The 22,585-nt window shown below is 45.2% G+C and overlaps 1 protein-coding gene across 1 annotated transcript; it reads left to right on the forward strand.

Annotated features, from left to right (window-relative positions):
* Nucleotides 1-5,185: 5,185 nt before the first annotated feature.
* On the forward strand, nucleotides 5,186-20,079 carry VPS18 (VPS18 core subunit of CORVET and HOPS complexes). The gene is made up of 5 exons (XM_034769084.1): nucleotides 5,186-5,396; nucleotides 13,912-14,053; nucleotides 14,237-14,328; nucleotides 15,134-17,004; nucleotides 18,209-20,079. Exons 1-5 carry the CDS (start codon nucleotides 5,306-5,308, stop codon nucleotides 18,935-18,937), a joined length of 2,925 nt encoding a protein of 974 aa, XP_034624975.1. The 5' UTR covers nucleotides 5,186-5,305; the 3' UTR covers nucleotides 18,938-20,079.
* The last annotated feature ends 2,506 nt before the right edge of the window (nucleotides 20,080-22,585 follow it).

Raw genomic sequence — 22,585 nt, forward strand, 5'->3', positions numbered from 1 at the left:
TTTTGTGATGCGGAGACCTGTCCATTAGGAACTGAACTGAGATGACCAAACACATTTCAGATAGACTACATATAGTAACAGCATCAGTCATTACTAGCTTGGGCTGGACTACTAACTGCAGTTTCAGATTAACACAAAATTGTTGCATTAAAGTGAGTACAGGTTTACAATGATATTTCGACTTCCACATTTGAGTAGTGAATAGTTCTGAAGGGTGCCAAGCAAAATGATACATAGAGGCATATAATCCTATTATTAACAAAAACATATTAATTAGGAGAAAAACACTGGTTTTAGCCTCAGATTCTAATTATTGTAGCCAGCTTTACAGGTGGAGCTGTCCATCTAAGGACAAAGTCTAAGTATAAGGATAAAGGGGCATCTTTACAATATTTGGAATCTGTTATGCCAAGGTCCTATATGTGTTGAGCCCTTAGGGTATGTCTATATGGCAGCTGGAAGCGTGCTTCCCAGCCCGGTAGACAAACACACTAGCTCTGCTCCAGCAAGCAGGCTAAAAATAGCAGTGTACCCACTCAAGGAGTCAGGTGGGCTTGTACTCATGCAGCTACCCTATGCTGCCACCCACGGTGCAACAGTCACACTGCAATTTTTAACACTGTCTCGAGCAGAACTAATTAGGGTTGCCAACTGTCTGATTTCACAAACCCAAACGCCCTTGCCCCACCCCCTTCCCCAAGGCTACGCCCCTGCCCTGCCCTTTCTCCGAGGCCCTGCCCCCACTCACTCCATCCCCCCTCCCTCCTTTGCTTGCTCTCCCCTGCCCTCACTCACTTTCACCGGGCTAGGGGTACAGGCTATAGGCTGGGGGGTGAGGCCAAGGGGTCCAGAGTGTGGGAAGGGGCTCTGGGCTGTGCCTGGGGTAGGGGATTGGGGTACAGGAGGAGGTGCAGGTTCTGGGCTGGAGCTGAGGGGTTTGGAGTGCAGGAGGGGGCTCCGGGCTGGGGCATGGGTTGGAGTGTGGGAGGGGGTGCAGGTTCTGGGAGGGAGTTTGGGTGCAGGAGGGGACTCAGGGACGGGGCAGGGTCTTGGTGTGTAGGAGGTGGTGAGGGGTGCAAGTTCCAGCTGGGCGGTGCTTACCTTGGCGGCTCCCAGAAGCGACCAGCATGTCTGGCTACTATGCTCAGGGGCGGCCAGGCAGCTCTGCGCCCTACCCCTGCCTACAGGCGCCAACCCCGCAGCTCCCATTGGCCACGGTTCCTGGCCAATGGGAGCTGCGCAGTCGGCACTTGGGGCAGGGGCAGCGTGCAGAAACCCCGTGGCCGCCGCCAGAGGGATGTGCTGGTCACTTCTGGGAGCTGCGTGGAGTCAGGGCAGGAAGGGAGTTTGCCTTAGCCCTGCTGCGCCACTGGACTTTTAGTGGCCTATTAAAATCTTCCAGACTGTTTTCAGTAGCCTCCAGGAGATTGAGACCAATTCCGGGAGACTCCCGACCAATCTGGGAGGATTGGCAACCCTAGCTAATGCATGTCTATCTATCCAGGCTGGCAGATATGTTCCCAGTCCCAGCTGCAATGACATGTAGACATACCTACAAATACTCCTGTTCACTCTCACATTTTAGCTTTTTGTAAATTGATTGAACTATTCAAACTGCACTATTAAGAGCCCACGTTTAGCTATGAAGTGGAGCCTAGATTTAAAAATACCTGGGTTTCTTCCTTCTGGAGTGAGAGAGGAATTCCTAAAAACCACTGGCAGCAAGCGTTACCAGCTACTGAGTAAACTTTACGTTCACTTTTGTCTAGTCACATTCAATTAGACTCGTTGCAACTGCAAGTACACACGGGTGCACTGTGGTCACATATCTGCAACTCTCTGAGGAAGTACAAAGTTACAACTATAGGTGATAGATTCTGGTACAGGGAAAACAAGAAACATAAAGATGATGAAAGCAAAGAGGAAGCTATAAGATACCAGGGCAGAACAGCTGGCAGTGCAGGCTAGGAGAGATGCAGAGGTGGTGAGACAGATCTGTCAGGGTAAATGAGACCTTGTGAAACTGAGACCTGCTAGAGGAGCTGAGACACACACACATCTTCCTCACCAGTCACCTTCAGAATAATTATTTTAACGAGAGAGACAGCTAATGCTGATTCATCATGCATCATGTCAGGCACCTCATTGCACATCCCCCTGGACTCTGGAAAGATGTCTTACCATTTCCATAGACAAAAAGGTGAAGAGGAGATCCTGGGTTTGATCCTCCATTGCCATGTGTCTTGTATAGTCATTTACATCTGCAAATAGTGATTGCAAAGTGGGTGTAAAATGCAACCATTCTTTTTTGCCAGCATTTTAGACTCACTTTGCAGAGCCATGAACAATTATATAAGGTGCAAATCATGGGTGAATCAGATCCTCTTTGTATACATACTGTATACCACAAGTGGATTTAAACTGAGGTCCCCAAATTTTGTGACAGCTAGGGCCCCATTGGCAACCTACAAAGAGCCAGAAAGCCACAAATAAATTACCTGGTTCTCTATATTCTTAAATTAAGAAGGAAGACAAATCTAATATTTGCTTGTACTTACATTTTCCTTGATCAATTAATAGGAATTGCTTATTTTTTGAGTTCACTAGCAATAAAAACATTTTAAGCCCCTGTGTATCATATTTAGTACAGTACTTGGGCTAATGGGGATGTCTGATTTTTAAAGGACTTTCACAGAACACATTTATGGAGCATACAGAGAAAGTACTAGCACATAGTTCTCCCAGTCCCAGGATCAATGACCCTCTCTAATCTTTCCTGGAATTAAAACTGATGACATAGAAGAATGCACAGATGTTGCTTGGCTGCGCTATGCACTGTCATTCTAGCTTCATACAGAGGCAATGAATGAATAAATAAAATAAAAATTCTGCATTAATTTTAATATTAAATCAGAATAAATGCAAATGAAATACAAATAAACTTATCTACAAAAATGCTTTCTTAAAGGCCTCTCCAAAATAAGCATAGATATTAGTCCTAGTCTCTTTTTTTTTCAAGCCAAAGATTGGAGGTCAAATTCATCCCTTATGTAACTTGCACCAGAAATGAGTATGGTTCTGTGTCTGTGAAGATGCATGTTCTTCATTGTTCAGGTGCATGTTGCCACCTGCTGGAGAAAGTTTATGTTTTTGTTTTTGTTTTCTTTTCTCTTTTTTTGTTTTTTGGCAAAACCCTGCAAAAATGAGTCACCTAATTGTCCACGAACTCCTGAACACACAAAACTACTGAAAAATGCATTGCATGCTTTTACCCACTTAAAAACAACTCCTGTCTGTAAACCTTGAGTTAATGAATTTAGCACTATAATATAATTATTTAAAACATTTGTAAGTTAATTGAATAAGCACTGGAGGTGGAATAACAGATGGGCTAACGGGTGTTTAGTTCAGAATCTGGATTAGGTGTAGGCTGAAGTTTCATTTCAAATCCAGGCTAAGGTCTGGCTTCCAATTTAACAGCACTGAAATCAGACAAACAGATCTCATGAGATTTCAGCCCCAAATGACCGTAATCTCACAAATTCAGCTATTGTCAGCCAAACCAAAATAAGAAAATAGACCTCTTCCAGTTTGGGTCTGATCAAGAACCAAAACACCATAAGTAGGGATTTGGATTTAGGCACTGAAATCCAAACACCCCACAATGATGAAACGTGATGGGGTTTGCTATGAGGTTCAAGTTTGGGCCCATCTCTAAATTACTATCATAACATATTGTAGAAGGTGGTTGGTATTTTTAAACTCAGCTTTTAATGCTAAAATTAAGTGATGGGTCCAGAAGGGAGAAAAACATCTAAAATAATGAGTTGTATTAATCCAGTTGGACTGCAGTTTACCATCAGAACAGAATGGAACCGGAAGAGGTCTGTGTAAGCTGGAAAGCATGTCTCTTTCACCAACAGAAGTTGGTCCAATAGAAGATATTACTTCACCTGTCTTGCCTAATCAGAGTCATTTACATTAAAAAGCATTTTCTTATTGGCTAAGGTGGCATTGGACAGATCAATGTTTCTCAACCTTTTCAATTTGGCTACTCCATATTTGAAAGAAAAGTTTGTGACCCTTTTACACTTACTATACAGTAAGAGTAAAAAATGTATCAATTATAAGCCTATATAATTAATTTATTTGTATATTTCTAGGGGTTGACAGAGAACACTTGACCTTGAAACGCACTGGGAATCGGGGAGCAAGCCTAAGAGTTTGCTTTAGATTTTTATACAGTTTTCAAGGACACACAACCCTTGACTGCCTTATATGAGCCCCCTGCCTAAGGGCCACTGCCCACCCATTGAGAAACACTGGCCAGAGAACTCCTGAGCTCTAATATTCAAGCCGATGTGCGATTGCTCTGTCTTTAGGCAACATGCCAGGCCTGTTCCCCTTAGGGTGACCGGACAGCAAGTGTGAAAGTCAGGACAGCGGGTGGGGGATAATAGGCACCTATATAAGACAAAGCCCCAAATATCAGGACTGTCCCTATAAAATCGGGACACCTGGTCACCCTAGTTCCCCTGTATGGAACACTGGGATGAGACGCTCCCCCCCAGGCAGAGTTGGCCCGGCTAGCGACGAGAAGGGCGGTATCGGTGATTGGCTGGAGCAGCGTGTAGTGCTCGCACGATCGGGGTGTAAGTGCAGTCCCTGCACGCCTGCCGGGGGCTCCCTAGGGCGGCACTGTCAGTGACAGGTGCGATCACACGGAGAAGGGCTGGCGCGAACCACAGGACCGACGTCGCGACAGCCCGACTAGGTGGGCGTGTGGTGAAGGCTGGGGGCGGAGCCACACTCAATGGCGGGGGGCGGAGCTGGGCCAGAGACAGGCGCGCGACCTCCCGCTCAGGGCACGTGAGGGACACGCCCCGCCCCACGCGCAGCCGCGCTACCGCCCGGAAACAGGAAGCGGGGAGGCCCGCAAGCAGTCAGGTCACGTGGGGTGGGTCAGCTGAGCGGCTGCGGAAGTAGCCGGGCGGGAGGGGGTCGGGGAGACCGGGCTCCTAGCAAAGAAACGCGAGACCGGAGGGGGGGGATCGGTTACAGGGAAGGGGAGTTCCCACCGCTGGGGCCTGCTGCAGGAGGGGAGTTGCTGCCCCGCTCTGCCGGGGGCTGCAGGAGGGGAGTTGCTGCCCCGCTCTGCCGGGGGCCGGGGGCTGCAGGGAGGGTGTTGTGTCTAACCCTTTAGCTGCATTGGGATGAGTTGAGAGGGTGCCCGGTGTCTCCTGGGAGGGAGCAGAGTGAGTGGCGGGGCCCCGGGACCGGCTGGGGAGGGGGCGGCAGGTGCACCATGGCCTCCATCCTGGATGAGTACGAAGATTCCCTGTCCCGCTCTGCCTCCCTGCAGCAGAGCCGCGGCAACGTGGGCATCCCGCACTCCGGTAAGGGCCTGGGTCCACTTGATCATTTATATAGGTCAGAGCGTGAGAACTGCTCCTGGGCCACAAAGCCCGCCTCCGCGTCTGATTTGAGCAAGCAAAAAAAAAAAAACACTGAGAAACATTACAGGCCTGCAGGTTACTGCCCTGTTGACTTGAGTCTGGCAGGCGCTGGGCGGCACTGTGATCTTACTGGTTAAATAGGGTTGTAGAGTCAGACTTGGGTTTTGTTCCCAAGTCTGCCAGTGGCTTCCTGTACCACTGAGGGCAAATAACCCCTCCTTGCTGCCGTTTCCCCTTTAATTAAATGGGTGTAATAATACCTCATGGATAGTTGTGTGGCTTAGTTTGTAATGTATTTTCAGATTCTATGGTGATACTATAGAAGAGCAAATTATCATCATTCATGCAGTACTTTGAATGAATTCTCAGTGTTCCCATCTTTCCAGGTTTTCTCTATGTGGGGACAATTAGGGCCTTAATTCATAACTATAGGTACCAAAGATAGAGGCTAGAGTGTAGAGAGGGCACTCTGTTGTGTGATGTTGTTCTGACTGTCTCTGGGTGCACATTGGATATATGCTATTACTACTTCATGTTGAGGCAGTTGCTAGGAAATGAATTTTACATTAGGTTTAGCAAATGGAAGCCTTGCTAATAGCTGAAGTACAAAAAATGAGAAGATGTGTACGGTATTTTTGTAATCACAAATGAAATCTGTATACTTAACCTATGAACACAATGTTATAGTACATAGGTTCTTCTGAGATACTCCATTGTGTATAGATAGCACTCTACCACATTCACAGTCCATTTTGATCAATTTCAAAGTCATAGGATTTTAAAAATTGCAAATGTCATGATCTCAGATAAGTAAATCTGAAATTTCATGCTGTTGTAATTGTAGAAGTCCTGACCTAAAAAGGAGTGTTGTGTGTGTAGGGGTGTGTGTGTGTGGGTGTGTGTGTCACAAGGTTATTGTAGGGCGGGTTGCGGTACTGGAACCCTTACTACAAAATAACCTTATGACCCCCCTGCAACTCCCTTTTGGATCAGGACCCCCAATTTGAGAAACATTAGACTCTCTCCTGTCAAATCTGTATAATATAGGGTAAAAGCACACAAAAGACTAGATTTCATAGAGGGAGACCAGATTTTGCGGTCTGTGAAGCGTTTTACATGGCCATGGTAGGGCCCTATGTTTAGAGCTTAGCTTGAACTTGGTTATAGAGTAAAACTGTTTGAGGAAGAAGGATGCCAGTCCCAAATTGCTTCATTGCAATTGAAATTCTGACTATAGGGAATTTCTATTTAGAGTGAAATTATTTTGTGGGGTGGAAAATGACTTAATCCTAAAATACCACTGTGCTGTATGAATGCACTTGTGTATGTAGCAAAAGAGAAAATGTGAAATGGTTTTAAAGTTATGAGCTTGGGATGAGCTCTAACCACTGCTTCTCCATTTGTCAATCCAAATTTGTGGCAGTAGTGTCTCACAGGAGGCCTCCTGTCTATGCCACTTACTTCTTGACTTTGTTTTTTAATCAGTTTTAGTCTTTCTTTGCTACTTTCCTTTTTGAGGCACTTGAGTGACTATAGAAACTATTAAACGTGTTGTATGTATGATGTTTAGTGACATCGTGTTAGTTGCCCAGCCCAGGGAAACTTTCCAACATACTGGATGCAGACAACATAGGTTTCATCACATGTATAATGGCTGTGTAATTCACACGGGCTGATTTCATATTGGTATGGTTACTACTTCAGAAGTGTGGCATGAAAGCAATCTGTGTTGGTTTGAAACTTTATACCATGCTTTGTGAAGTGCTGGCACCTATATTATGTATGTCCACCTGTGTAATGTAATTGTAACATAACCCATCACATAATTATTGTATATTTATGCCAGCTATGCAATATGAATGAGGAGTAACTAGCTAGAGGGGCAATTATGTAGTACATCCCCTATTAATCAAACTAGTGAACTTGAGTTTCACCTGTGGTTCCCGTACTGCCACTTTATAAGGTTGAATTAGATACGAGACCCAGTTAGCTTTAAAAAGACTATGTTCTATCTAGCATTGCCACTTCAGTGCTGGCCACTCTGCAAAGTTGGCATCTCTTTGCTGAGTTAAAAATCTACAGGCATAAGCTTCTGAAAGTATCTATGACTGGCTCCCCACCTTAGTTGAATCCTAATCTATCAAAAGGTTTTGAGTATCATCTGGAACTGCTAGGTAAGCAGGGTTGTATGGTGCATATTTGTGGGAAAAGTTTAATTATACCAGGTTGTGTATAAATTAAAAAGGATAAACAGAGAGAACAAATTAAACATAGTCCATACACTGAAGCTCATATTTCTTAAAATATGGCTTGTGACCTTTATTTGCTTAAGTTTAATTGAAGTCAGGGTTCCGAACCTCTAACAGAGGTTCCCTCCCGCCCCCCAATGTTAATTATTTTGGTGCTAATTGGAAGTTAACTAAAGCAGAATGGTTTTAAGAGAGTTTGGCTAACAATTCCTTTCCTTACCTGTTTCTCTGCTCTCACTCTTGACTCCTGCAATATCATCTCTTTAGTAGTTTTTCAGTTATCATAGACCAGGGGTGGGCAAACTTTTTGGGCCGAGGGCCACATTTGGGTGGGGAAATTGTATTCAGGACTGGAGTAGGGGGTTGGGGTCTGGGAGGGGGTGCGGTGTGCAGGAAGGGGATTAAGGCAGAAGAGGGGTGTGGGCTGTATGAGGGGGCTCAAGGAGGGGGGGAGGGGTGCAGGAGGGGTGTGGGGTGTACGAGAGGGCTCAGGGCAGGGAGTTGGGGTGCAGGAGGAGTGTGAGGTGCAGGCAGGGGGCTTAGGCCAGGGAGTTGGGGGGCAGGGTGCAGGAGGGGTTCGGGCTCCGGCGCCACTTACCTAAAGTGGCTCCGGGGTGGCATGCCTTGCATGCCGGCCCTGCGCCACTCCAGGAAGCGCTGCGGCCCCTGGAGGAGGGGGTGCGGAGGGCTCCGCGTGCTCTGCCCTTGCCGCACCTCCAGGTACCTCCCCCGAAGCCCCCATTGGCCGTGGTTCCCCATTCCCGGCCAATGGGAGCTACAGGTGGCAGTGCCTGGAGGCAAGGGCAATGCACTGAGCTCTCGGCCCCCCCGCCTGGGGGCTTCGGGGACGTGGTGCCGGCCGCTTCTGAGAGCGGCGCGAGGCCCACGGCACCACAGGGGGCAATCCCGTGGGTCAGATCCAAAGCCTTGAGGGGCCGGATCCGGCCCACGGGCCGTCGTTTGCCCACCCCTGTCATAGACTCTGTCTTCACTAAAAATGTACCTGTTGCTGACAAATGGGTATCAGCAACAGGGGCGGCTCTAGTTTTTTTGCCGCTCCAAGCACGGCAGGCAGGTTGCCTTTGGCGGCATGCCTGTGGGAGGTCCGCTGGTCCCACGGCTTCGGCGGACCTCCCACAGGCATGCCACCGAAGGCAGCCTGACTGCTGCCCTCACTGGGACTGGCAGGGCGCCCCCCACGGCTTGCCGCTCCCGGCACACGCTTGGAGCGCTGGTGCCTGGAGTCACCGCTGGTCAGCAAAGGGGGCAGCTGAACCATGTTTAACTGCAGGTGTAGTTGAGATGCAGCCATGTTCATCACCATTTTAAAATCTGTGGGTGTCCCTTCAGGGTTCCGGTTGTAGCTTTGAACATGATTTGAAAGTAAATCGGTTGGCTGCAGTTGCAGACAGAGCTAAAGTTTCAGCAGCTTGGTTTGGGGAATAAATAAAGTAATAGCTTTATGTAAAGCACATCCACATAAGAGCAAACCATAACATTGTACCTGAAATTTTGGGAGGTGTTAAGCTGGTTGAAGTGGTGCCAAACTGCTATGCTTTTACTGATGCTATTTCAGAAAGATGTAGATCCCAAAAGAGCAAAGACTGGGGATGGCAGAAGTGCAAACTGCAGGTTCTACAAGTCCCAATATGAAATGGTCTGCCTTACTCCAAAACACCTGGCTGGAGTTGGTAGTGATCTTATTTCATTGTCTTTCTCCAGATGTTTCAGCCTCTGGGAGGTAGAAAGAAAGCAGGTTCACCCAGAAATCTGAATGAAGGTGCAACATTTAGAATCCTAAATCCAGATAGGTAAAGTGCATTTAAAAAAGTTTGTGCACATTTGAGAGGATTGGGCTTGAGATTCCAAACCAAAACTAGTTCTCATGTTCCAAGTCAGGAGAAACTATATATGATGGAATAAAACCAATTGAACCCTACCCAAGCTTTTTGTGTAGAGGAACAGAGGCTAAAAAAGTGCATCTCTCCCCTTCTGGTGAAGATCACTAATTACAAATCTCAAATTAACGACTGAAGTGCACATACAACTGAGTGCATTGTAACAGGTAATCTCTCAAGGGATCCAAAATAGATAATTTTAAATAAAACTGCTTTTAAATCAGTAAAACCGTCCATCCAAAAGCTAAACTGTCCCTTTCTTTACTGAGTTAGATTTTCATTGGTCGTCTGACTGAGACAACCTTATTTTTTCCTGAATGGGCAATTCACTTTTTTCTGGCTCTCTTGACTCTAAGTTAATGTGACTTAGAGATCTCATTTTAATGGCTTGATTCTTGTGCCTTGATCATCCTCCATTCCATGTTTTTCTTTTTTCAGTGATGGGTGGCTGTATCACTTTCCCATCAGAGTGAAACTCCACCCTTGAAAGTTGGTAACCCTACGTGGTCTACACGCAATTTGAGCACCAATATAACTAGAATCCGTATGACCACTAGTTATGAACCCTCTTATTTCAGGATAAGTGTCCTTTTTCAATTTTGCTTGTATCAGTTCCTCGCTGACTTAATCAAAACAAAATAGGACACTCAGCCTGAAATAAGCGCCCACAGCAGGGGGGTGCTGACTTAGTTAAATGGATGGTCAAACTATGTATAGACAAAGGCTTAATGAAGTGCTACCCAAAAGAGGTGTTGCATAATTAGCATGAAGTTATTTCCCATCTCTTCCAATGCGCACACTTCGACTACCTCTAAGCTTGCTATTTTTTGCATGTGCCACTATTGAACTAGCATTAGTGCAGCAACAGGGGGAGAGCGATGGTAGAGAAGGTGCCAACACTTTTGTCTCCATGTCATTTGACTGTGCTTGCAGCAGGTCTAGACGATGCAGTGATAAATGTGGACAGCCCGTCTACACTAGTGCTATATCTTTTCTAGCCAGTAACTGTGCTATGCTGGTGTTAGACCAGCAGTGGGAGAGTTGCTGAAAATAGCATAGGGACAAGGCTATAGGCGCTGCTTGTGCTTTCCCTGTGCTGTTCCAGGCCCCTGCTAGCCTACAGAGCTCTAGGCCTAAACTCTGCTCCCTGCCACATGGCAGCAGAGCATTTGCTGCCTCTACTGTGCTGGGCTGACCACAGAATCCTATCCTGCCAATCAAATGGTCTTCTAACCCTCCTTTTACACTGTGTTTTTAATTTTATGCCATGCTGTTTGGCTGCTTCAGCCAGTGGCCTTGGTTTCCAGCAGCCGTGTTCTATCTTTTACTCCTGAGGGAATTCTGCGCCAAAAAGATACAAATTCTGCACACAGTATTTTAAAATTCTTCATGTTTTGTCAGAATAATACAATATAATCATGTCAGCTTCAATTATTTTGGTAACTTATTTAAAAATACCTGTCAGCAAGTATGTCTGTAACAATTCAGACAATGAAAAAAATTCAGGAATTATTTTTTTTGACAAATATATTCTTTCCTAGGTGTATTAATACAGAACTTTGAGTAATAATTCATTCAAACTACAATACAGGAACATATTTCCTGCACCTCTCAGAAGCAGTGCAAAGGCTTGGGGGAGTCGGGGTAATGGAGGAGTTGAGTGAGAGGGAAGTAATTGCTGGGAAGGAGCCTGGGATTGAACCTGGAGGGTTGTTGGATGTGGGTGAGAGAAGTATGGAACAGGGATTTTTTTGCGGGGGCGGGGGGAGGAATTATGTCCCTGCACCCTGTCCCCATGTGGCCCTGCAACCCCACTCCTATTCAGCCCCTGTCCCTCCACTAGCCTTTCTGAACCCCAGTTTGTGACCCCCAGCAGCCCCATGTGCCCTGTTCTGTCTGTGTTCCCTCCCCATATGTGCATTCTCACCTGTCTGTGGGCAGGACGCTGTGAGGAATACAGGCTGTCCTCCTCTCTATGGGTTGTTATGGCTGGTGAGCAGCTGTCCTCTGTTCTGGCACCACAGCAGCTCCTGGTGGGTTAAAGGCATAACTGCAGCACCTCTCCTGCAGAATGTATTTTCTGCGGAGGAAAAAGAAATCTGCAGGGAACATGAATTCTGCACATGCACAGTGGTGCAGAATTCCCCCAGGAGTAACCTTGTGTACCTTGTAAATTCTTTGCAAGTGAAGATTTTCCCAGGCTAACTTCACTACATGGATATAACTGTCCTAGAAATCCCTGTGGAGCCAGTGTTTTTCCATCCATGGAGGGAGGCTGGTGTAAATTTAACCTAGGAAAGGAACCAGAAATGACCAGTCCTTTCTTGTTGTCTAGCCTGAGGTAGCCTGGTCATTCTGTTAGAGGAATGCAATATTCTTGGTCAGGAGGTTACATCGTGTCCTGTGGAGGCATGGGAAATTCAGGCAGGGGAAAAACTTGTATCACAGGACTAATGTGGAGAGAGCTTTGTGATACAATCTTTTTGTTGACATACATATTTCTCCTGGATTCTACTAACGAGTGTCATTCATGTTTTATTCCATGTGAATATCACATTATTTTACAGTTCAGTGGCTTTTGGCTAGAGTCCATCCACCATGGGCAGCTTCTGAATGCTGCTCTCCTAATTTAGGCATGGAAACTGTGCTTCTAGATTGTCCTAAGCTTCTGAAAACTGAGCCCTGTCCGGCTTCAGAAAAATGAAACCAGTCATGCCACTCTTCCACCCTGCTATGTGGTGTTAAAAGCCTATCCATCTTAATGGATACATTTCCCATCCCGCTGCCCTGGCTAGTCCTTCACCCTCCTCCCTTCACTGTCTTAGTGCTTGGCCTTCTCTTGAGGTCACTGCACCTGCTTTAAAACTTAAAGCTTTTATGAACTAAAACAAAACTATAAGCCTGTTCTGAACCAGTTTCTGTAGCAGAATGTTGTCATGCTGCTTATGTAAAACTCTCTCCTCCCACCTGCTATCCAGACCGCACTGTCTAGTAATCTGCCACCATCTAAATTTGGTGTCTCCCAAGCTAGCCAGGTTGGTGGTCCCCAAGTATGTAAGTGGAGCCTTTAAAACCAAATAGTTGAGTGGTGGTGGTTCTAGTTTAGATCAGCATTGTGACTAGAACAATATGAAAGACATTAGTTTCTACTCCTTTAACTCCCAGTTTCAGTTCACACACACCTGATTTTCACTTTGTTTCATGCTTCAGCAGACCTAAAAATAAATGCAGTGTGCAACTCTGACACAATGACCACATTTGCCAGGTTTAAACCCCAAATCTTAATTTGTCCTAGCCTTGCTTGAAATTCAATCCAGGTTTGCCAAAAGATCCAGGAACTGGATCACACTGGCTCAAGTTTTCAGTTTGTAATGAAATTGGAAGGCAGTTCTACCTAGTTTTGGCTTTTGTTGGGCAGTGTTGTGGCTTCATGTTTAGGGCACTGATTCTGGTACTCACCAGACTTGAGTGCTAATCTCAGCAAGCTGTGTGACTTCAGTCAATTCACTGAACCCCATGGTTGAGTTTCTCCCAAATGTAAAATTGAAGTAACGGTACTTTTTCATCTTTATCAAGTGCTTGAGCTTTGTGGATGTAAAACATTATACAAGTATTCTGAAACTTTTTTTTTTTTTACTGATCTAGCTGTGACTTCCAGCTGTATTGCCTGCAGTCACTGATCTTAAATTGTTTTATGGCAATTAAATGATTAATTTTATGGAAAAATCTAGCCATCTTTAACCTTTTGAATAATTTCAATTTCTGCCCTTTCTTTTGTGTGACGGATGCTAGACTGAATAAGAGAGGAATTAATTTTATCCTCCCCAAATGAAACATTTTAAACTAATGCCACCTCTGATTTCTGAGTCTTTCATTAGACTGTAAACTTTCTGGAGCACAGATACCATCTATGTTAGCATCTTGTACAGCACCATGCCCACTTTTCAGTGTTTTAACAAATAACCTGATTTTCCAATAGTTGACCATTTGTTTTCCTATGTCATCCTCTTCATCAGCTTTTGTGAAGTTGTAATGTGCAGTTTCTTCCAGAGTTTTCAGAGTTTGCTGTGTCTATTTTCAAGTTAGTGCCATGTGATAAATTGCTGCACTGTGGCAGAATGGGAAAATAAACTTGTACTGTAGCTCCAAACATACACCTGGGGAAAAGAATAGATGTTACTCCCCATGATTCCACACCATGGAGCGCTTCACTTCCCTGTAGCCCTCCCTGTTTCTGCTCCCTGTTTTAGGTTACATTGTGGTGTTGTCTCTTTTTCTGAACTACATTTGTATTTTTACTTTTCCTAGGGTATGTGAATGCTCGGCTGGAGAAGGAGACTCCAATATTTAACAAGCAAAGGATTGATTTCACTCCTCCAGAGAAAATTAACAGCCTTGTGGTCTCCTGTAACCAGCTCTGTATGAGCCTTGGCAGAGACACGCTTTTCAGGTAACTCATACTATTTAAGACCTGAAGCCTTCACAGCCTGTTTTTGGGTTGCTTGGAAACCCTGTCTCTAAACTAGGTGCAGATTCATGGTCTTTTGTAAAAGAGAAAGGTATAATTTTGTTTCCACAGTTACATGGGCTCCTCCTGCCGCTTGGTAACTTGCTTTGTCGTTCCTCCATGCAGGATTGATCTTGGCAAGGCAGATGAACCTAATCAGGTAGAGCTGGGACGCAAGGATGAAGCCAGAGTCTACAAGATGTTTTTGGACCACACAGGTGAGGTGACGGTGTAGGGGAAAATGCAAAATGCTGTTTAATCTTTACAACAAATGCAATAATTGTGTTAAACAAGCATTTAATTAAGGAAGACTTCCAGTTTCTATTCTGTGTGGAAGGAGTATGTGGTCCACCTGGGGAATGAATTCAGACTACCTAATTATTGTCCAGGGACTCTGCTTATTTAATACTCAAGTGTTAGAGAAAGAGTACCGTGCCTCACCCCTTACATATGAACCACTGTCCAAGTTCTTCACTGACAGATGTGGGCTGATTTGAGCTAGCTTATTACAACTGGTTTAAAAAAAAAAATTCTCATTACATGATGTACATCTAATTTTTGGAGCCCATTGCCTCCTTTGGCCTTGGGAGGCCAGGAGCTTAGAATTCTAAATAGGATTATAATTGTAATATCCACAGTTAACTCTAGCTGGGATGAAACACTTATAAAATGTAAAACCTAATGACAACAATTAGCAGCCTGGACTTTCTATGGGCCATTTATTCCAGAGTTGTTCATATAGGGTTTCTTGCACCTTCCTTTGAAGCATCTGGGGTCACTGTCAGTTGTGATACTAGGCTAAATGGACCACTGATCTCATCCATTATGGCAATTCCCAGGTTCTTATGAATTCAAATTCCTGGGGGAACTCTAGGAACTTGATTTCCATGTTTTGTCTAACATGACTCTGAGAACAACCAGAAGTCTTGCTTTGCAGTAGTGGTGCTGCCTGGCTTGTGTTGTTCACTGTTCCTTTAACCCTGCACCCATTAATCATCTCTCTCTTGCTATATGCCTTTGCAGGATCTCACCTTGTGATTGCACTGAACACTAGTGAATGCCTGTATTTGAACAGAAGTGCTCAGAAGGTGCGGACACTTTCCCGCTGGAAAGGTCACTTGATTGAAAGTGTGGGCTGGAACAAGTTTCTGGGTTCAGAGACTAACACTGGTCCTATCTTGGTGGGGACAGCCCAGGGCCAAATATATGAGGCTGAGATCTCTGTCAGCGAGGGAAGTCTCTTCAGCACTAATCCGGACCAGTATTTCCGATTGGTCTATTCCTTAGAGGAGGAGGCAGGGCCGACCCCCGTCTGCTGTCTGGAAATAGAGCGAGCGCTCGATGGGAAATGTTTTATCATTGCCACTACTCGTAAGAGACTATTCCAGTTTGTTGGCAAAGTGCCTGAGGGGACGGAGCAGCAGGGCTTTGCCTTCGTGTTTGGCATGCATGCAGACCACTTGCCCAGCTTCCGAGAGTTCCCAGCCAGCTTTGGCTACAGCGAAATAGCATTTTACACTCCAAAGCTACGCTCCTCCCCACGCTCCTTTGCCTGGATGATGGGAAATGGTGTCTTGTATGGTACATTGGACTATGGACGGCCTGACTCTATTCTGAGTGATGAACGGGTCTGGGAATATCCTTCTGATGTAGACGTGGCAGCTAAGAAGCCGATCTCCATAGTGCTCACCCAGTTCCACTTCCTGCTGCTACTGCCTGACAGAGTGAAGGCTGTGTGCACTCTGAATGGGCAGGTTGTCTTCCAAGACCTGTTCTTGGAGAAGTTTGGCTCGTTGAAGCGCATGATCAAAGATCCCACAGTTGGGCAGATCTGGATTCACACGGAGAAAGTTGTATTCCGCTACCACGTACAACGGGAATCAAGAGATGTGTGGAAGATGTACATGAACATTAACAAGTTTGATCTGGCCAAAGAGTACTGCAAAGACCGTCCTGAGTGCCTGGATATTGTGTTGGCAAGAGAGGCAGAACACTCCTTCCAAAACAAGAGGTACCTAGATAGTGCCAAGTGTTATGCACTGACCCAGAACTACTTTGAAGAGATTGCCCTTAAGTTCATTGAAGCCAAGCAGGAGGAGGCATTGATGGAGTTTCTGCTCAAGAAACTGGCCAGCTTAAAGTCCTCTGAAAAGACCCAGACAACTTTGCTGACCACCTGGTTAACAGAGCTCTACTTGAATCGGCTAGGTGCTCTGGAAGGGGACACCTCGAAAAGGAATCTCTATGAGGAGACTCGGGAGAAGTTCTGCAGCTTCCTGAGCAGCCCCAGAAACAAAGAGTGCCTGTTCAATAACCGAGCCTCCATCTATGAGTTGCTAGCAAGCCATGGGGACACAGAACACATGGTCTATTTTTCAGTTATTATGCAGGACTATGAGAGAGTGGTAGCCCATCACTGCCAGCACGATGACTATGATGAAGCCCTAACTGTCCTTACCAGACACAGAGATGAGAAGCTCTTTTACAAGTTCTCTCCGGTCCTGATCCAGCACATCCCCAAGAAGGTGGTTGATGCTTGGATCTCTATGGGCACAAAACTGGATGCCAGGAAGCTCATACCTGCCCTCGTCAACTACAGCCAAAGTGGGAGCACCCAACAGATCAGTGAAGCTATTCGATACATGGAATTCTGTGTGTGTGAGCTGGAGGAAACGGAGCAAGCCATTCACAACTACCTGTTGTCCCTCTATGCTTTGTGTAGGCCAGACTCGCTGCTATCATACCTCGAACAAGCAGGAACCAACCCTAACAGGATCCACTATGACCTGAAGTATGCGCTTCGGCTGTGTGCGGAGCATGGACACCACCGAGCCTGTGTCCATGTTTACAAAGTGATGGAGTTATATGAGGAAGCAGTGGATCTAGCCCTGCAGGTGTGTGCTACTATGTTTAGTACTCTTAGTTATTTGTTCTTGAAGCTCCAGTAGTGGAGAGCTTTTCCCTTCTTTAAGGGAAGGGGTGAGAAGGCTGGCTAGTGTGTTTAAAGGGTTATAAAGGCCCCAAGATAGGAAGAAATGTCTGTCACTTTATTAACTTAGTTCTGAGCTTCCACTATTGCTCTATCAGGGTATGTTTACACTGCAATTAAAAATCAGCTGGCCCGTGCCAGCTGACTCTGGCCCATGCTAAGGGGCTGTTTCATTGTGGTGTAGATGTTTGAGCTTGGGCTAGATCCCAGATTCTAGGAACCTGTGAGGTGGGAGGGTCCCAGAGCTCAGGCTTGCAGCCCGATTCCAAATGTCTACACCACAATTAAACAGTTCCTTAGCCTGAGCCAGAGTCAGATACCTACAATGGACATCTGACTTTCGCAGACCATAATCTTAGGAGAGTGAAAGAGACTGTGGTGGGGGGATATGGTTTCTGTAATGCAGTCCCTGCTCTGGGGTACTCTGCTTGTTGCTAACCAGCTCTGCTGACCTGAGGACCCCACCCGATTCTTAATTTCCTGATTTTAAAAAAAAGAATGCAAGAAAAACTTTAAATGAGTTTATCCCTGTTGGTAATCTTGTCGAAAGTTTAAATTAGTGTAGAGGTAACTTAGGTTCTGAATGGTGACAGTGCAGTGTGTACAATTTAAAATGCTGACATTTACTATGTTTAGTTCATCAAAATATTTGCAGAATCCTACGTTCTGAGTATAGAGAATACTGTAGAGGAGATAAATGCTCCAGCCTGGTAAAGGTCAAAAATGTGTAACTGGGGCCTGCTGTATGAGGGTGGATACTTAATTCATTGTTGTCAACCTTGGAGGTCGAAGGTCATTAGTGGCTTTGGAGAGCTAGATCTTCCTGTTGCGTTCCTGGACCCTAATGACTCTTTAGATCACACTTCAGTGATCCAAAATTACTATGTACACCTTTTTGTTTTGGCAGTGAATGTCTCGGGGAGGGAGGATGTGGCTGACATACGAACAGCCAAGTGGGCATATCAACTATATAGCTGTAGTTATGGCTGACATAATGGAGAGATCTCTTACCAGTGTCCTTCCTGTATTGGTAGTGGGCTCTTATGACGGAGAGGGAAGTGAAGAGGAAATCGTAATTTTGTTTCCTTACTGTTCTGTTCAATTTTCAGGTGGATGTGGATTTAGCAAAGTCCTGTGCAGACCTCCCTGAAGAGGATGAGGAACTCCGGAAGAAGCTCTGGTTGAAAATTGCTCGCCACGTGGTCCAGGAAGAGAAGGATGTCAAGAAGGCCATGGCCTGCCTTTCTAGCTGCAACCTATTAAAGATTGAAGATGTCCTGCCCTTCTTCCCCGACTTTGTCACCATCGACCATTTCAAGGAGGCTATTTGCAACTCTCTGGAGGACTACAACAGGCACATTGAGGAGCTGAAGAGAGAGATGGAGGAAGCTACACAGAGTGCCAAGAGAATCCGGGAGGACATCCAGGAGATGAGAAACAAATATGGCTCTGTGGAGCCTCAGGAAAAGTGTGCAGCCTGTGACTTTCCACTCCTAAACCGCCCTTTCTATCTTTTTCTTTGCGGCCACATGTTCCACTATGACTGTCTGTTCCAGGCAGTTTTTCCAAACCTGCCTGCCTACAAGCAAGCTAAGCTAGAAGACCTTCAGAAGAAGCTGGGAGCCACAAGCCAGCCCTCCAAAGCCCATCATCGTCCCAAGGACACAGATGCCACTAGCTTGGGGAAGGGACAGCAGAGTCGGGAACAGATCAAGGCAGACATCGATGATATTGTGGCAGCTGAATGCGTGTACTGTGGGGAGCTGATGATCCGGTCCATTGACAAGCCTTTCATTGACCCACAAAAGTATGAAGAGGAGAGGCAAAGTTGGCTGTAGGGTCACACAGTTATTGTTTGAGGCTGCACATAAACACAAAACTTTTGAGCTATAGGTCACGTCCACTGCCTGTGAAACATGCATATTAGTTGCATGGAATTAGTTTCCAGAAATCTGAAAACAAATGGATTTGGTAGAGCTCTAAGGAGAGAGCAGCTGGGTACTGTTATCTGAAAAGCAATGAGTTAGTCCCGGAGGACTATGAGAGAAATGGTCACGGTTGTCTAAGAATTGGAAGATTAATTTCCGCTAATGCCTCAGAACTTCCTCTGGCTTCTCTCTGAAGGTGAGCTTGAGCTTGCCTCTTGAAGCTATTCTTATGAGATCCCTTTGGCATGAAGATAAGAATGCTTCATTGCCCAGAGAGAACTGGGAACAGAAAAATGATCTCATTCAGTTGGACTGCTTCCCCATTTTATAGTATTAATTCAGATGAAGACTGGGGTGATGGGAAGAAGTAGTGGGGCGTGTTTGGTGGCATAGACTTTCATTCATCACTTTCAAATTAGGAATTGCTTTTGGTTTGCTTCCAAATGAGATTGTTTAGCCTGCTTTACTGACAGAAATGTAAAAGGAAGGCAATAGCTTTGCATTTACATGTATATCTGCAAATATCTGTCATGTTACACAAATGCATGATTCTGTACAATAACATAAAAATGTGATTCTTAAGCAGCGCAGTGTCTCAAAAGATGCATCTTAATCCCAGTGTCTGGAATTTCAGGGTTGTGGTCTTTTCTACAGTTTTCCAATAAGTTTTTTGGTCTGATCCATACAGTTGAATTTTCTGTAGGATCTCTTCACTTTGTTTCCAGCCATTATAGTCCATTCTGAATACCCATAGTGGGACATTCTGCACAATTACCTATTCTGGCTCCAGCACCGTCAAGTACAATACTTGCTAATGGTAATTTGAGTATTACATATGATACTTCACAAGTAGCATCACTGAGTGGGCATTTGAATGAATGTCTAGCAATCAGTTTCCTCAAGGACTGACCATAGCATTTCTCCATGAGTCAGTGACACCATTTCATCCTCCATCTTGAAGCAGATACTTGAGAGCCTTTGGCATCCTCTGCCAAGCAATCTAACTGTTCCCTTCACGGCTTCAGTTGAGTGCTCCTGTAGGTCAGTTCCCCTCCTCCTTTCCCCCCCCCCCCCCCCCCCCCCCCGGATGCTGCTCAGCATTGGGAGATTTTTTTTTTCCCCTGTTTCTGACAGAGATCATTACACTTGAGGTGGAGGATGAGATTTTCTGTAGCACCTTAGTAGGGGTTAGTAGTGACTTGTGACATTTAGATCTGTCAGTACTTCCTCATGAAGGAACTAAACTTCCCATAAAGCTTTGTCTGGGACTAAATCACAAAGATCAACAGGTGCGACAGTAGTGAGAATCGGGTTTTGTAAAGCAGTGGTGGATATTCATGTCATTTTAGTTAAAAGGAAATTTTTTAATCCCCCCCCCCCCAATCTCTCCTGACTTCTATAAAGCTTATGTTCCTGTCTTGAGAACTCATCTCTGACCTGCTAGCAACTCACAACAGCTGCTGTCACTGTGGAACTGGGTCTTGGTGTAATATAAAATTACATTTTGTCTCATGAGACCTTGCTGACTGGGGGTCTCAGTAATCCCGCAGGGTTCCAATAGAGCTTCCCCAACTTCTGATCAGAGCCTTTCCTAACCGAGGGCTTAGCCTGCAGTCAGTATCTTACTTGTGCAGTGCTGGCAGGAAGAGGCCCTAAATGAGCGCTGTCAGAGTTGCATTTCAGTAGTAGAAAGAACTGTTGCTATTGGAAGTATTATCTTTTTACTACTAGAACTGATGAATAACCAGTTTTATTAATGCCAGCTGTTAGTGCTTGTTGATGGCTTACCAGTTCTCTTTTTGGTTGGTTCTGGATTGCTGTTTGACTTGAGAAAGCTGCTGTCTGTGATGAAGACACATGAGGTATGTCTCTCACTTATTGAATGTGATGTCTTTGAAATTCTACATTAAACCTTCCTGATATGACTGACTACTGGATTTTTCTTTCTTGGCTGGAAGATCATGTGCGTTGTTTACACTATAAAGCTAGTTCTGATCAAAAATGGGGATGGGCCATCTTCTGCCTTGTCGTTGTTTAGTAAAAGATCGTAATCCAAATTAATTTTAATCCACCCTGGGGGATTTCAGATTGTTCGGTTTCCTTGGGAGGCTGTCTTCCGCCTCATTCCTTTCAGATGTCCACAGCGCTCTCCCTCTGGAGCTTGAGTTACAGGACAGTTCTTTCTTTTACATTCAAAGCTCTTGAACTGTTTTGTTTCACAATACCAAATACTTAGCACTTCAGAGCACAATACAAGCATTAATCATTCTATACTCCCTTCTAAAGAGAGATTATTCCTGTGTATTTGGAAAATGGGGAAACTGAGGTACAGATTAAGGATTCTCAGAGCCAGTCTTTGTCAAAGGTAGAATAGAAACATGGGAGTCTCTTGATCCTGTCTCTCCTCAAGCACTAGACTATTCTACTTAGTCAAAATCTAAATGGATAACTGTTTTGAAGTCTGCCTGCTCAAGGGGCTGTATGTTCGGGCAACAAGTTTGTTTGTTACCTTGAGCCTTCACAGAAACTTCACCTAGCATTTTGACAGAGTTCAAAGCACAATGATTACCCTTCGTGCAATGTTCTGCTAATGCCTGCTAGGACTCCAGCAGTGTCCCATAACATTGGCACTCCAACCACTATGGAAATGTGTCCTCCCGAAGCTTCATAGCATCTTCTAAAGGAGTTTCATAAATCACACATTTGTGTTTCATGGCTGTCTTGGAATACGGGTGTCCTTAACAGCTGAGATGTTATCCCAATGTGTTTGAAAATTGAAGAAATTTTAACCCTTCTCCCACATGGTTTTTCAACATTTGTTTTTCTACATAGAACATGGTATCTGATGTGTAGAGGAGCAGCTCTAAGACCTTGTTCTCTGCTATTCTGGAGGCGAGTAGAGTATTCCTGTCTCCTGTCATTTCAGTGGAGCTGACACATTTGGATTGGAGTAAGCTTGCTAAGAGACTTCTCTGTAGTGGGGTCTCCTTGTTCACAAGGTATGCGTGGACCAGCCACACCATTCTCTGGAATGAATTTTACATGGAGTCCTAAGGCAGAGTTCTGTACCACTCTTTTCCTAGGCCTTGTCTGCATGGGAAAGTTTTACCATTTGTACTGATGATTATACTGGCTTAACCCCTTGTGTTTGACACTCTTATTCTGGTATACAAGGGGCCTTTTGCCAGTTTAGTTTGTTACTTGGGAAGGAGTTTAAGCTAAATTGAAAAAAGGCCACGCAAACTGGAATAAATGTGTCTACACAGGGGTTATACTAGCAAAACTACATGGATTTAGGTTCACACCTTAGTTTCTTCAGTACAACCTTTCTCATGCAGACCAGGCCTAAAACACGTCTCCTCACATGCCGCACCTCGCCTTGTCAATAGGTTGTGTATAAGGGTCTGGAGAAGTGAAGAAAGCCAGAGAACAGATGGAAGTGTGCAGTAAAGTGTGCAGTAGAGAGACACTTCAGAAGTTCTCAATGTTGGCCTAACTCTCTTCCCATTGAAGTTGCTGGGAGTCTTACCACTAACCAAAGTAGGTGGAGTTAAGCTA

The sequence above is a fragment of the Trachemys scripta genome, chromosome 4, assembly GCF_013100865.1.
Source record: "Trachemys scripta elegans isolate TJP31775 chromosome 4, CAS_Tse_1.0, whole genome shotgun sequence".
NCBI lineage: Eukaryota > Metazoa > Chordata > Testudines > Emydidae > Trachemys > Trachemys scripta.